The 16,474-nt window shown below is 41.4% G+C and overlaps 1 protein-coding gene across 1 annotated transcript; it reads right to left on the reverse strand.

Moving 5' to 3' along the window:
* Positions 1-74: 74 nt before the first annotated feature.
* On the reverse strand, positions 75-9,977 carry M6pr (mannose-6-phosphate receptor, cation dependent). Its single transcript, XM_004869506.3, has 7 exons — positions 9,519-9,977; positions 5,976-6,155; positions 4,883-5,046; positions 3,724-3,833; positions 3,332-3,462; positions 2,278-2,404; positions 75-1,582 (listed from the first exon to the last, which is right to left on the reverse strand). Exons 2-7 carry the CDS (start codon positions 6,152-6,154, stop codon positions 1,460-1,462), a joined length of 834 nt encoding a protein of 277 aa, XP_004869563.1. The 5' UTR covers position 6,155; positions 9,519-9,977; the 3' UTR covers positions 75-1,459.
* Positions 9,978-16,474: the final 6,497 nt, after the last annotated feature.

Consider the following 16,474-nt stretch of genomic DNA (forward strand, 5'->3'; position numbering starts at 1 on the left):
AAAGGATGAAAATTGGTCTCAGTTGTCTCTTACTCCATGTAGTCTTCTCTCTCACACAAATGATTAGGCCAACATGTTTTGTGTTTTTTAATCATTAAGTGTTTTTGTACAAAAAGTGGTATACCTTTTTTCATTTTAAAACACCAGGATATGGGGGAAGGATGCAAATAATAAAGGAGATGCTTTTATAACATTAGTTTTCCTATTCAGAAAGGAAGGAAAAAACCCTCAAAACCATTCCAATAGTATTGAAAAGTCCAAAGGTGAAAGAATATCATTTTCTTCTCTAAAGGCTTATAAAAGGCCCCTGCCTATTGAGTTCATCCTTCTGGTGTCCAGTGGAGCCACGCTACTCTTTAGTGGCCCAGGGTTCACTATTATAGGTTCACGGCCTACACAGAAAGAAGCATCAGAGGGTAAAAACTTTTCCCACAGAAATGTGGGCAAGACACACACTTCCCTGAGCCAGCAGCAGGGACAGGAGCTGCAGCAGCATCTGCAGCCAGAGCAGAGGACTACAGAGCCCTTGTGTTCTATTTCTGCTTCCATCCCCTTTCCAGAAGGCTGGGAGGAAAAAGCAAAACCACATGCCAGTAAAAAAAAAGTGCAGTATCAGTTTAGAAATACTATAGAGACAGACAGGATAAGGGCAGCTTTGCCAGTTTCTACTGCAAATGGGAGAACACCAAAGAGGAAATCCCACCACCAAGTAAACATACTGCCCTGTCCGGGGGCCTCTGCACTCCAGGAGGGGTCCTGACTGTCTTGCCCATGGACTGGATTGCTGGGTTAGGCACTGTGGCTACAGAGTGATAACCACAGACCAAAACCCAAGCCCCAATTCCAGCTAAGTCACCCCAATGCCCACAAGTGATGTGACGGTATTACAATTCTGTAATCGTGAAGTTTCACATTTTTTCTGTCGTAATCCAAAGTCTAGAACATCTCCAGGCTCAGACCAAATGGGAGTACTTGGATTGCAAGCAAGTAATCACTGCAAAGCAGTTCCAAGCAGCAAGAAATTACATACATCCAGATTCTCATGGAGACTACTGTAGGGTAAAGTTATAGCATGAAAGCCACCAGGCCTGTATAAATAATGTTCCTTTGATTTTTTTAATAAAGAAATCCAGTGTCTCAAAAACTTGTGAAAACGTGTTTAAAAAAAGAGAAAGGGCCAGTGACCTTTGTGCTCACTTTGTCTTACTTGTACCTTCTGACAGCCAGATAGCGCTGCAGCCTGTTTTCACAGGCTCTATTATTGCTGTCTAACTGTACCTCTCTAGAAGACAAAACAGCACAGGGGAGGCAGATAGTGAGAAGAGGATGCAAATGAAAAGCAAACTAGAAAGCAAGATGCTGTTAAGACAAGATGAAGCGAGGGGAGGAGACTGCATGAAAACCTGGCTATGAGTGTGCTTTGGTCTGGGGGCCAAGAGGCTGGAGACTGAAAGTACAGTCACATCGGTAATAAATGATCATCCCTTTCTTCTGACTCCTCCCCCAGCTGATCATCTCCCACACCTCGGTATGCAGCAGGCACACTTCGGGGCTTAGACCGGCACACAAAGTCACAACCATCCTGTAGGGGAAAAAAGCAAAGAAAAAACCCGGTAATTTGGAATATTCCACATTAGGGTAGGACAGAGCATGTTTATGGTCTAAGAATCTGACAACTTTTTCTCTAGGGACAATGAAGAGAAAACGTCCAAAATACAAGGACTAGCCTGAATTCAATTTAGAGGAAATAGTTTCTTCTTAGGCCATGTGACTGTTAATCCTGATATGTCCACTGGATTGAAAATGCCTAGCCAGTTAGAACCTGTTCTTGGGTGTGTCTAGGTGGGTCATGGAGGCGTGGCCATGGATGCCCCAGAAGGTCCCTTGTTTCTGGCACTGCTCCCCTGCTCTGCTCTCTGGCTGTGAGGTTTGTCTTGGTGCCAGATGACTGTGGGCCAAATCACCCCAAACCATGAGCTCTATTAAGCCTTTCCTAAGCTGTGCTGGGTACTACGTCCAGCCACGGGAAAGCATACTAACAGGCCACAGCTTCTCTCTTAGGCTCCCCCTGACAACTAAATTGAGTTTGGGAGGCATGTAATAGACTGCTGATCTTCTAGCCACTTCTTAGCAAGGCCAGAAATGCCACCTTATACCAGGGGAAAACTGTTACTCATTTGTTGGGCCTTCTGTGGCATCAGCACTCAATGTCCTTTGTCCCAGGAAACTCCATTGACTAAACAGACTGGTTACCCAGCCAGCAGACTTGTCACTTACTGCTACTAGGTTGCCAAGGTCCTGCCAGAAGGCTAAGTGGGGAAACTGCTCCATTCCCTTGGCTCCCACCACTAGTCGCTGATATAAGAAACCCCCGATGATGTAGACAGCAACCAGTGATGCAAATCTGTAGAGGGAAAAAGACATGTAGTCTTTCGTAAATACTTTTTTTTTTTGGTACTGGGGATCGAACTTGGGACCCTGCGCTTGCACAGCAGGTGCCGGAACCACTGAGCTAAATCCCTGTTCCAAAGACATGTATTCTTAAAAACTAAAGCCAGGTGCAGTGGCACATGCCTGCACATCAGAGAAGATCTCCGGCTCAAAAAACAACAAAACAAAACAGGGCCGGGGATTTAGCTCAGTGGTTCTGCTGCCTGCCTCACAAGCGCAAAGACCGGAGTTCGATCCCCGGTACCCCTCAAAACAAAAACAAACCCCAACAAAATAAACCTAAACAAAAGAACAACCAAAAATCAAACAGTGAAACTCATAACTAAGGATAGCCTCTATATTCAATGTTGGCTACATTTTGTGAAAAAGGAACAAAAAGGGAAAAAAGGGCCTGGAAGCTTCCTTAGAGAACCAGCTAAGATTTCTTAAGGCTCAGAAAAAATGTAAGCCACTGTGATTTTATCAGCTAAGAATAACAGCCATTGGAAGTGTAATTTTATTTCTCCACCATTCTAATAATCTAATGAGATATTATTTAAACCTGTCCCGAGGGAGCATCTCTAAATGCAAATATTTATGAGTAAATATTAAATCCGCCAGGTGTGGTGGTACACGCCTGTAACCCCAGCATTCATGAGGTTGAGGGAGGAAGATTGCCGTGAGTTCGAGGTCAGCCTGAGCTACATAGGGAGACTGTCTCAAAACAAACACACACCATTAAATCTTAATTTCATTAAACCTGCAGTCATTTTCACTGTCAAATCTCCTGGTTTAATCTAACACATGTACATACCAACTTGTGTCCCCATACCACAAAATAGTTACTGACTTTAAAGAATCAAAGGCGGGCTTATCTGGATGAGAGGAGAAGAGTACTCACGTGACAAGTAAGATAGAGCCGACACTGAGGTGGGAGACCTCTGGGGAACAGGCTAAACTGCTATCCATTTCAAAGAGGTAAAAACAATCTTGGACTTTGCCTCGCTCCTCAGACACAGGATTAAAGTTGTCCTGAGGATGAAAGGGCAGAACACAATATTTATGTGGTAAAATCTTTTCTTCTGACTTCTATCCAACAAAAGAAAAACCCAAATGACATCTGTGGTTCTCTTGGTTCAGTAGCCTAATTTCATGGAAGATGGATGTCTGACACGGGGGAAAATGGTTCTGGTTTTCTCATGTCCACCCTGTGTATCCAGTCCCCTCTGGATATTCTCTCCCGCCTCAGGTCAGTCCTCAAAATGTTTCCCCTGGATACCCCCGGGGCCTCACCGCTAGGGTGCGTCGATTGCAGGAGATCATCACCACTGCACGACGCTGCTCCTTGCCACAGTGGTTGTCATATTCATCACCCCCTTTATAGATCAGCATGATCCAGTTACCTGAGGAGGGACAAGGAAGATGGCACTATGGGGTGGAGGGAAAAGTGAGGCAACTCTGGGTATGGCAGAGTGGAATCAGACTGCTTTGCATACCAGACAGGCGAAGCTAAAACTTGCTTCTTTACCAATGTTTTGTGCTACCTTGTTCAAGACAACTAAGAATCAGACACTTAGTTAAGAAAAGTTTTAACTTTCCACATTAAGGGCAGGCAACTAATATAAATACAATTATGATCCATAGCTTAATACTGATTTAATTTTCCAAATACTTGTTAAGATAGCTTGCATATAACTGCTAGGCAGCGGGGAGAAGCCTGTCATTTAAAATTAGCCATAGATAAATTCAAAATAATAATTTTTTGAGATGGAAATGCATTTACTTTTTCAGTATTGCGTTCAAAATTCTTTTGCCAAATATCACGTTTGAGCAATCATGTGAGGTGAGGTTTTTAGGAGAAAGTCAAATCGAAAGATGAAATGATTTTTTAGTCACAGGACTAGGAAATACCACAGGCTGGATCAAGAACCCACTCATTTGACCCCAGCTCCAAACTCTGAATATTATTTCAGTGTATTACTCACAGGAGTAAATGCCTACGCTGGGTAATTTATTTGCTTTTGGGAAGGAATTACATTGTAAGTGTCATGTAGTCTTTTCCAGCAATATGATTTTATTACTACTAAAAAACACCACCACAGCGCACTGGTGAGAAAATTCTTTTGTAGATGGATTGGTTTGCAGAAAGCTTCATCTCTTAAAACTTAACTGGCAAAGTGGTTAATTTGATAAGAAGTGTGGCATTTGGTGTGAAACTCATGAAGTATTTAGGTGAATAAAGGACTCCAGGCTACACATTCTGGCTAGACTTTGCACTTCCCATGAATTTGTCCATTGTCTTCAAATGTGTACTGTCCTGAGCTGTGGCTGTAGAGCAAGTGTGGACCTAAGTGTCTGAGGAGCATGTGACACACTGAAGAGACTGGGAAAGGCCAAGTCATACAGAACTGTCAGAGGACTGATGTGGGACTAGCCAACAGCAGTGTCTTACTTCCATTGAAGATGTGAGTTTCATTGAGCCTCCCCACCACCGTCTCTTTCCCGTTGCTGTTGATCTGCACCAGGCCTGCCCCAGAGCTGTGGTTGCTGGCTTCCCGGCATACCCGGAATACGTACATGTAAGTGTCAGACCCCTGGCCCACAGTGCTCTGAAAGCTGTCAGGAGAAGGGGAAAGAAAGGGAGAAGAGAGTTACTAGCTATCAGCCTCAGGAAAACCCAGCCTCCCTCTCTTCCTTTGAGGATAACAAAAACAAAATGTGCTTGACTTATTTGTCCAATGTCATGGCCAAATGTAAGTGAACATCATTTATTGAATTATGAGATTTTCATGACCCTAGTAGACAGCCCTAATTGTTGATGATGAATGATTAAGATCACCCAGCAGAATATTCTAGATATTCTAGGCTTACATGTTAGCTATCATTTTTCCATGAACAAGGGACCTTGTTTGTAGAATAGTTCCATATTTCTTAAGGGTCATTGTCAGATACATCTAGTTGGGATTAATAATGATATGTATAGGCCTAATCATGTTGGTCTGAAACTTTTAAAGCCCTATGAATGTGGAGGTATCAAGCAATGCTTGAATTTCTACTGGGGTTCTGTCTTCTCTGAAAGGTAAAGACACGGCTACTAAAAACTGGGCTAAGGGGTGGGGATTTAGCTCAGTGGTTCTGCTGCCTGCCTCGAAAGTGCAAGGTCCCGTGTTTGATCCCTGGTACCAAAACAAACAAACAAACAAACAAACTCCAAAACCCTCAGGAAGAAAACTGGGCTGCGAATTTGTCTATAACACTGAGGATAGCAAGGTATTATGGTCAAAAAACCCCAATTAGATTAGAATGCATCTCCCAGAGAGGGTTACACATGTATTCCCTCCATATTAAAGTGAAATTTGGTAAGTACAAAGAAAAACAACTCTTTAATAAAGATGGTTTTCTTGGGCTGGGGATTTAGCTCAGTGGCTCCGCCATCTGCTGCGCAAACTCAAGGTCCCGAGTTTGATCCCCAGTACCAAAAAAGAAAAAAAGAAAAAAAAAAAAGAAGATAGTTTCTCAAACCCTTTAAGGTTCTTTTCATTTACCTTTTGTTAAACAATGGTTTCAGTCTCGTCAGCAGAGCCAACTCACTCTTTGACTCTTTATCCTTTTCTCCTACCAAGTCACAAGTTTTTTCTTCGGCCTGCAGGGATTCTCTCACTCCCACAGCCAGGAGTAGCAGTAGTAGCAGTCCAGTCTTCCAGCAGCTACAGAAGGGGAGCATCCTTTTGGAAAGGAGTATGTGTTGGGAGGGCAGGTGGGAGGAGGAGAGAAGGAAAAGAAATAAAACATATGAATGTGTATTAAATGAATGGTATTTTGGTTATTTAGAAACTACAATTCTTTGGAATATGCAACATATAGTACATTTTAATATCTCTGTGGCAAGAACATCTGCAGCAGGAAACCCATATTATGTAACTTTCAGTCTGATTTAGAGATGAATCCTTCAAAAGAAAGGAGGAAAGAGTAAGAATTACTGCAATATGATAACCTGGGTGCAACTTACCTCTTTACTGTTTACTGCGAAGTTAAGATTGCCAAATCTCATTATTCAAAGTTTAATACTAGTTCACAAAGCTTAAGCCAGTGGCCTTCCCTAAGAAAACACTTAAAGCTACAATTTAAATAGACCTCTGAATATGTTTAGTTGGAAGTTACTAAGAAAGATGTACAACATAGAAAATTTGGGTATTTGGGGCACTAATTTATGTCAGTATTCAGGAGTATCTAATGATCTTTGTTTACATTCACCCCAAGAATGCTGAATAGAGGTAAATTACCCACAGCACCTAACACATGACATTTACCTACTCTGATATTTCATCTCTGAAAAACCATTCAACTGTCTTAAGGTTATAGGAAGAAGAAAATTCACTTGGTCAAAATGAGCAGTTTGAAAAGGCTTCCAAAACCCACCTTAGCTTCTGCAAGTCACAAATCTCAAGAGCTTCTAGGTTTCCAGTAGGTACAATTATCTTTGTATGCTCAAAATTGATGACAACTCTGGGTTTACCTGTTCCTTGTACTACCCTAGGAATGGAGGGTCACAGCTGTTTCTCAAACTCATTTTCTCTTCTCTAATCCATCTTCAGACCCAGAATACAATGATTTAGTTGTGCAAAAACCTTCACTCAGGTATTCATTAGTGATCCTTCAGTCTACAGCTACTTGCTAATTTCATAACAATATCACTAATTTTTCTGATACAAAGTTTAATTCTTTCAAAATTTTCTCACTGAAAATGGGACAAATGGAAACTCCCACCCTGAGCCCTGAATACTTTTCCTTCTCCCCTATACGAGCTTATTTTTTACGGTACTGGGGATCAAACTTGGATTCTTGCACTTGCAAGGCAGGTGGCCGAACCACTGAGCATTTTAAATCCCTGGCATGAGCTTATTTTTTATTGGACTTTCCATTTTTCCACACTTAATTAGACCAACAAATGCCTGAGAAATGATCTACCTGACTTCATATACCCCAAATATCAATTCACTAAATTGATAGTGTAATTGATTTACTAGTTATACTACTAAAGCATTTCCATAGAATAATCACAACTAGCCAAGAGATTAAAGCCCCATGACACACTTCAAGCATCAAAACCACACAAATGGGAAACATTTATGAGTGACAGCCTTTAGTCAAGCACTGTTTGAAGCACTTAACATATATTAGCTGATTAATTCTCACAATAACCCTATGCAGTAAATACAATTATTGCCCTTGTTTAACAGCTAAGAAAACAGGCATAGCTATGGGAGCCAGCCAGAGCCTCCAGAGCCTATGGTTTATGTTTAATCATTACTTGTGTATCTTCTTTCATCTTATTTTCTGGGGTATGGGAGTAGGTAACCAAAGCTGTGCTGTCCCCACTTTTTTTTGGGGGGGGTGTTGTTTTTTGAGACAGGGTCTCATTATGTGGTTCAGGCTGGCCTTGAACTCACTATGTAGCCCAGGCTGGCCTTGAACTTGCAGCAATCCTCCTGCCTCAGCCTTCTGAGTGCTGGGGTTACCAGCGTGTGCCACCATGCCTGGTTCCCCACTTCTCTTTTTCTGAAAAAGCAAGAAGGGGAAGTGACTCCTCACACAGTTGAGTGAACAGAGGTGGAATAAAGAACTCAGAGCTGAAGCCCCCACGTTCCCTAAGTTAACTAGCTATTCAATACACAAGTCGACCAGCTGATTCTCTAAAAAGAATAGGAAACTTCTTTTAGTAGACTAATTTAGCATGCCAGTTTCCTTATGTTCTCAGAACCTAATTTAAAATGTTAACATTCTGGGTTCTCAAGATCTTTTTTCCTTGAGGAGCAGTTTCTGAAGGTATGCTTACACAGAACGCTGTATTTTTCGGCCTCAAAGTTCCTTGTTAATAGTTGATTTTTTTCTCTCCTCAAATTAGAACAAAGACCCAGAAATAGGGAAGGGACAAAGAACTAAATACTCTGCGATCAGCATCAGCTGAGCTGATCTATCTTTCATTTGCTTATAGGTTTAAAAAGTTAGGATGATAATAAATTTATATCTTCTCTCTCCTGCCTAAGGTCTGGCTGTAAATTTAAGGTGCTTCTCTATGCTTAGGGTGGTATCATAGATGGTGCCCGAAATGCTTTACTTAAATTATGTTTGTTAATCTTCACAATCCAGAAAGTGGGCATCATTTTTCCCATTTTAAAGGTGAGCCTACTGCTTACAGACTTATTTAAACGGCATGTTAAGGTTACACAGATTACAACATGTATGAAGTTACTGGAGCAACTTAAACGATTAATGACAAAAGTTATTTGCTGGAAAACTTCTGATAAGCACAGGGGTACAATTAGGAAGATTATGAAATCCAAGGGATGGGTAGTTCCTTTTTAATACACTACAACTAGATTCTTGAGGCACATACTTTTGGGAACGAAGAGATTTAAGATCTTGAAAAAGCCCCGTTCCATTTTCTTATTCTATAGAAAGATCTATTTGGCAATGCTAAAAAGCCTCCCTCTGTTGGGATGTCTGTAGCCGAGGCAGGCAGTGGCAAGCAGCTGACACCCCCGGACCTCGGCAGCACTCACTTCCCCACCTCTCCAGGCCGGTGGCCATTTTCCATCTGTCAGTGGAATTTTCACTTCCTTCCCGCTGTTCATTTCTGACTCCCTATCCTTTCGTCCAGCAGCCTACCCTTTCAGAAAAGCAGCTCCACTTGGCGAAAATGCCCCAAGTTGACAAAGAGCCTCAGATTAGCTCCCTATGGAAGGAACACGAGGTGATCCTTCCGTTCGTTACTTTTCTCCATACCACACTAACATTGCCCTCGGAAGTCTTCCACGGTATTGGGAATTTTCACTTTCCAGCTGCCTGAAGCCATACTTTATCCAAACGACGCGGCTTAACCTCGTTCCACAATGCAGCCCCAGAGTATTCCTACAACTATGCAGCACCTCAAAGGGGACTCTATCGATCGGGGACCTGGTCCCCTGCCTCCCCGAGGCCGCACGGCTCCTCTCCGGCCTCTCTCTCTCCGGGCTCAGACTCCCGCCCGCTCCTGTCACAGACGCCCGGCGCTAGCGCCCCGCCGCCTCCACGCCCCTCGGACTCACGTGTCGCGGGCGAGCCGGGAAGCCGCAGGCAGAAGCTCCTGGCGTGTCCTCCTGAGGGCGGGAGCCGGGGCCACCAGCGGCCAGCCGCAGTCCCCTGGCCCAAGGCTCCTGTCCGAGGCCGCCGCTCCCCCAAGCGCCTCGCCGTGCCCGACTCCGGGAACCGGAAACCGGAAGCGCCGAGCGGCCAGCGGGCGCTCCTCCCACCAGACCCCGCGGCCGGCGACCGCACGGTCCTCGCTCCGCGTTCCCGGCCCCGGCTCCCCGACCGCTTTGAACACCGATTGGCCAGGGTTCCTGTGCGTTCCGCTCCGCCTCTGCCCATCAACTCCAATCGCTACAGAGATGGTCAAGTTTAGGTTTTTCTTTTCTGGTCGCCTTTCTACCAATGGGGCCCGCAGTCCCGCCCCGCGGAATCCTGGGCTCGCATGCCTCCGTCCCGCAGGGTCACGCGCCAGGCCCGCTTCTGATTGGTCAGAGCCGAGAGCGAACGCGGGGCGTTGGCGGAAGCGGAAGTGCGGAACGGCGCGCCTCCTGCCTCTCTGGGAGTTGTAGTTCTCTAGCCGCGTTCGTCCCGCGCGTGTGCAGGTCTTTCGCCGCCTGCTGGAGACGCTGTTGATGAATTTGTGGCTCGGACTCTCAGTTTGTCTAAAGTTGCAGCGGAGCGATCGGGTCCATGGTATCCTGGCTTCCTTAAGGATATCTGTGTTCATTTCCTGTATCGTACCTTGGGCGTGTGTTCTCACTTTATTATCCTTGTCGTGCCCTCCCGTCTTGTGGCATTTTGCCTGATAAACCTACTTTGCAGCCGCCTCTGCTCTCCAGAAGCTTCTTCTGCCCTCACTTCATCCCATCTGCATTTCTGGTGTTTTGGGGAACGAGCGATATCTTTGTCCCTTTTAAGGTCTTTTGCGGTCCCCCTATGTCTTACGAGCCAGTCTGTTGAGTCTCTTCTGATCTCGTTTCAAATATTACTGCTGCTATAACCTCCTGGATTCGCTCTGTAGAAATTAATCATTCCTTCCTCTGAACGCTCGCCTGATGCTCCCTTGGTGCTTTACCTGGCTTTAGCCTCTTTTCATTTTGCTGTGGCTTCTCTTTTTGTCTGTGTACCCCCCTCTCTCTACGTGAATAGGGACTATTTTCCTGGTTCTCTCCTCAGAGCTAGTGCATGCTTGAACCTAGTCATAAAGATAACAGAAGCTAACAGTTTGCCTAGCTGTGTGATGCCCGGCACTTTTGAGTGCTTTGAAATTAGTATTAATTTGCTTAATCTTCACACTAACCTTATGAGGAAGAATCTTATCCGATTTTACAAATGAATAAAGCACATACAGGCCAAGTATGTAATTGAGTCCACAGCTATTGAATTATAAATCAGGTATGAAATGTAGGTAGATAGCCTCCAGAATCCGGGCTCCCAAGCACCATACCGTCCGATGGTGTGTTGTTCTACATTTATTTATTAATAGATACATTTAGTTCAGTCTAGGTAGTAATTATATCTGGGTTGGGTGGGTGAAAAACTTAAAAGATTTTCTTTTTAATAAAAGTGATTTTAGGTAGAAAACAAAATTAAACCATACATACTCATCAAAAAATTGTGGAATTTCTTTTTGAGTACAGTTACTTCCTTAAAAAAAAATTTAATGTACCAGTCTGGGAGGCAGAAGGATGACAAATTCAAATTCAAACCCAACCTGGCACAGCTTAGTGATTTTAGCCATACTCTGTCAAAAAAAGGAAAAAAAAAGAAAAAGAAAAAGCTAGAAGATGTGAAGGCCCTGGTACAATTCCCAGTGCTACAAAACAAACCACACAAAAGAGAAACATTGAAAAAATACCATGTCAAATGTTTTTCCATATGATTAACTCTTTCTTTGTTAATTGGCACCAGAGATTGAACCCTGGGCCTAGGCCGTGCTAGACACTCTACCCTCCTCCAATCAGCCTTTAAAGAATTGCATGATATATACCTTTATAGATTGCTACCAAACCAATGCCACTGTTGTTGGGCATTTACATTATTTCTCTCGTGCTTTTATCAATTCGTTTAACAAATATTTACTAAGCAATTGCTATGTGCCAAACAGCACTGTAAATTCTGAGGCTAAGTCAGGCACAGGCAAGGAGGATTGCAAGTTCCATCCCTGTGTGGGCAACTTGGCAACTTAGACATGAGCTGGGGATTTAACTCAGTGGTGCTGCCGCTTGCCTTGAAAATGTAAGGTCTTGAGTTTGATCCCCAGTACCAAAAGAAAAAAAAAAATGTGAGACTTCATCTCAAAATACAAAAGGCTGGGAAGGTATCTCAGTACAAAGGCCCTGAGTTCAATGCCCACTATAAAAAGAAAAAAGAAATTGTTTTCTGAGGATAAAGTAGAGAACAAAGACAAAATTCCCATTACAATGAACTTCCCTTTTAGAATTGATGTTCACTTGTAGGTGAATTCAAATGTAAGTGAATTCAGTTTGCCTTCTGTTGGGGTGGAGGCAGAGCTGGGATTCCATCACCATCGTTTACAGATAACCTGGGTTACTTCTCTGTGTCTAGGGCCTCCGTGGTGCCCATTCTGGGTGCTTCCCAGTTTGAATTCCACCTCAGAACACAGATCAAGGTTCTCGCCCTGAGCAAAAGTTGTTAACTGAGCTGGGAGCCTCTTTGGGCTGGGCTTATTCAACCTCTTGACAGTTTTCTTTTTTATTTTTTTGCCAAGACCTGGGATTGACCTGACACCCTTCTTGTGCTAACAGATTTTGCTCTGGTTTCACTGTTAAACACATCCTTCCTGCTTACGTTTCTGACTGCCTCAGGGATCTTTTGGAATTTATTTGATAGTTTCGCAGTCTTGATATGCATGTATTCAATTTGTCATCTTGAGCCAGATTTCAATTGTGAATTTTTTTACGGATGCCTTTCAAAATGACCTTGTTTGACATATTTCAAGGATGAAATATATTTTTGGTTTTTGATAACTTTCAGTAATACTGTAATTTAATACTTACATGAAAGATGCAAAAATAATACTAACATGTCTTATGTACACTTTACCTAGATTAATGTATTTTTTTAATTTATATATTTATTGGTACATTTTAGGTATACAATACATTTACGTTTATCATTGGGTGCTTGTACCAATGTATTGTTTATGTGCCACCCAATTTACCTTGTTACTTTCTGGTTCCTTCCTCACCATCCTCCACATTTATTTATTTTGAGAAATTTAAAAGTTTCTCATTACCACTAAATCCATCAAGGTGTATTTCCTAAGAACAATGACATTCTCTTACATTAGCACTGTGTAATTATCAAAATTAGGAACCGTTACATCGATACAGTATTATTATGTAATATACAGTCTATTATCAAAGTTTCATCAATTGTTCTAATAAATGCTTCTTGTAATTACTTCCCATTCCTGAAACACAGGAGCCACGCCAAAGTTACAGAATGCACATACTTGTTTATCTTTATTTGACCTTGAAATTTTGAGAAATACAGGCCATTTATTTTGTAGAAATTTTCTCACGAAAAATTTAATATAAAGAATTGTTTTCAGCTGGTCATGGTGCCACATGCCTGTAATCCCAGCACTCTGAGCCCAGTCTGAGCAATTTAGTGACTTTATGAGACCCTGTCTCAAAAAATTAAAAAAGGGCTGGGGATGTACCTTGGCGGGAAGGTTCTGGGTTCAATTCCATTATGTCAACAACAAAAAAATTGTTTTTAGTAAGAAATGATCAATAGCTAAAAGAGATAAAAGAATTTTCTTGTATAGAGGTAGCAAATACAAAAAGCAGCTATTACCTCTAAGGCTGAAGATTATGCTCCTTACCCTAACCACAAGGTCAGAGCAAACCTCTGAGGAGAGGGTGTGGTTCCTGCCACAAGAACATGCCGCCCACTGAAGAGGCAAGAAATTGCTTTTGGAGAGTGTGGGCCACTACTGAACAACCAGTGGCAGCCTCTTTATGTGGGGTCCTTTATCCTTGTGAATATCCAGCAGACACATAAGATGTTCCGTGTTTGTTTCGTACTTTTCAACATGCATGAAACTGGAGGATGTTATGTTAGGAGAAACAAGCCAGGCACAGAAAGACAAACACTGCATGATCTCACTTGTATGTGACATCTTAAAGATTGATCTAAAAAAATGACACAGTGAAAAGGTGGTTATGGGGTGGGTGGAGGAAATGAGAGGATGTAGGTCAAGGGGTGAAGCTGCAGTTACAGAGAATGAAGGGGTCTAGGTTATAATGCCCACTGGTTTATAACTTGTACTGTATACTGGTAATTTGCCATGAGAGTAGATTTTGGGTCCTATTCCCATGAAAGAAAGAAAGGTTGGGGGGAGAGCGACAGAGAACTTCGACTTGAGATGATAACCATGTTGATTTGCCTGACTGTAGTAACCAGTAGTAGATCAAAACATGTACACCTTAAATATATTACAATAAATATTCATAAAAACACAATTTTGTGCCCTACATTTAGGCATTTCTCCAAGGAGTTTGTGGAAAATGAAACTGGGAAGATAATGTCTTATTACAAGTTGTGTTATTGCTACTTGTGTGTTGATTAGGTCCCTTTCAGCAGAGCTGGAAAATCATGTGCATTTCCAAGGGCTACCTAGGTTCCTGCTATAGTTAATATAATTGCTGTCTACATTTGTTCACGCAGAAGAAAACACAGTAAGTAGTTTTATAAGTGATAAATGGTAGCACTGTGTACAGCCAGCTTATTAATTAGTGTTTCATATTTGTTTAAAGCTCTATGTTTGGTTGCTGAGGTAAAATTAATTTTTTGAAGTGAAAATACAAAGAAATGAATTTAATAGCATTAAATTTTTCATAATTTCACTATTGGTAAACGTAAATCAGTTTAGGAAAGTAACGAGATCAGTAACAACAACAGCAAGAAAAACAGTTTCTGGAGTCTCCCATCTAATCAAGGACAGAATATACTCTCAAGAAACAGTGGTATAATCAGGTATCTGTTTCCAACTATTTGGCCTGCTTGTGCACTCCACCTCTGCCTCTCCTGTAACCTTTCTGTTGTGTGCAGACAAAACAATCCAGAAAGGTCCCGAGCGAGAAAGGATATGAGATTTACTCCTTTCTATTCAGTCCAGACATCTGGAACAGAAGGCATAACCACCACAGTAGTTACTGTACACAAAAGCCCCCGGGAAAAGTGATGTGGTTGAGTGCTGTTAAAACCTATTTACACACTTAGCAGAAGCTTAGAGCACCTGCTACACAGTAATTATCCTGAGAGGATTGATTGAAGGCAATTCAGTTTTTTTAAACTTTGAAATTATTTTTAACTGATACATAAAAGGATAAACATTGTACATGTTCATGGGGTAATGTATTGTTTCAATATACTTTTTACATGTTGAGTAATGTTGTTACAATTTGTAAATCTTAAAGCATAAGTATATAATCCAATGAATTTTGTCAAATGTCATAAGGGTTGCCATCCCATTTGCAAGATTTTTACCCCCCCCCCAACTTCTCATGCCCATTTCTACTCACTTCCCCTATTCCTACAGGCAACCATTGCTCTCATTTTGTCACTACAGATTACTTTGGCCTATTGTAGAACTTTGTGAAAAGTAAATCATCTACTATGTACTTCTTGCGTTATTTGGTTTCTTTCACTTACCATGATATTTATAAAATTCTGTTTTGGCATATATCAGGTGCAGGTTTTTTGTTTTTGGTTGGGTACTGTATTGGATGGTTGTTCCTCACCTTGTTTATACATTCTGTTTTTGATGGGCATTTGGATTATATCTGTGTTTTCATCTAAGAAGTCTTAAAAGTTATATCTTCAATCTATTTTTGAATTACTTTTCATGTATATTGAGTTGATTCATTTTTTTCTTTCCCAGGGGAAATATAGTTCTTCCAGTCACGTATATTGACTTTACTTTCTCCTTTAATTGTTTTGAAGTTTCATTAAAAATAAGTTGGTTGTAAAAATGTAGTACTATTTTTGGACTTAATTCAATTTCATTGATATCTTTTTTAATTATTATGCTAATAACACAATGTCTTGATTCTTTTAATTATGTAAGTACTAAAGAAAAGTACTGTATCTTCCATGTCTTTTCAAGATTGTTTTGGCTATTGTAGCTCCTTTGCATTTTTATGTACACTTTAGAATTAACCTGCCAATTTTCTATTAAAAATCCTGCTAGGATAACAGTTGGGAAGAATATGAATCTATAAATGAATGTGAGATAAATTGACACTTTAACAATGTAGGCACAACTCTATTTGGGTCTTAGTTTGTCTCAGCAATGATTTATAATTATTAGTGTAGAGGTCTTCCATGTCTCTTGTTATATTTATTCCTAAGTACTTTATTTTTTGATGTCTTTTTAAGTAAAGTGTGAAAATTTATTTTACAAGTGTTTTCTGGCAATATATAGAAATATAGTTGATTTTTTGCATTGTTACCTTTTGTCCTGTATTGTTGCTAAATTTACTTATTTTGGCAGTTGATTCATAGATTTGTTAGTGTTTTACAGGTAAATAGTGATGTCTCCTAATTTAATGTCTTTCTTTCAGACTTCTGCTTGTGGTTATGATGGTGTAACGGTGACTGAGTTAATTCATGTTACACAACCAGGAAACTGGGAAAATACATGAAACAATGATATTCTGATATAGGAAAACAGACAGCACAGGACATGATTTCTGAGAGAAGGCAAATAAATAACAAGATGCTCATTTATTTATCCCCCCTACTTACTGCATGGGGGGAATATCCAGAGAGCAGTGCAGAAAGAGGGAACCCCAATAGAGCTGGGGTATTTCACTGACGTTAGAGAACAGAACTTTGAGTTTGAGAAGACTAAGACAGCTAAAATTTGTTGGTCAGAGTAGAAGAGAAATGCACACAGTGAGCAGTAGATATGTATAGAGGAAACCTCTCAAGTCTTGGT

The sequence above is a fragment of the Heterocephalus glaber genome, unplaced genomic scaffold, assembly GCF_053883595.1.
Source record: "Heterocephalus glaber isolate CG9 unplaced genomic scaffold, H.glaber_assembly_v1.0 deba00001444, whole genome shotgun sequence".
Classification (NCBI taxonomy): domain Eukaryota; kingdom Metazoa; phylum Chordata; class Mammalia; order Rodentia; family Bathyergidae; genus Heterocephalus; species Heterocephalus glaber.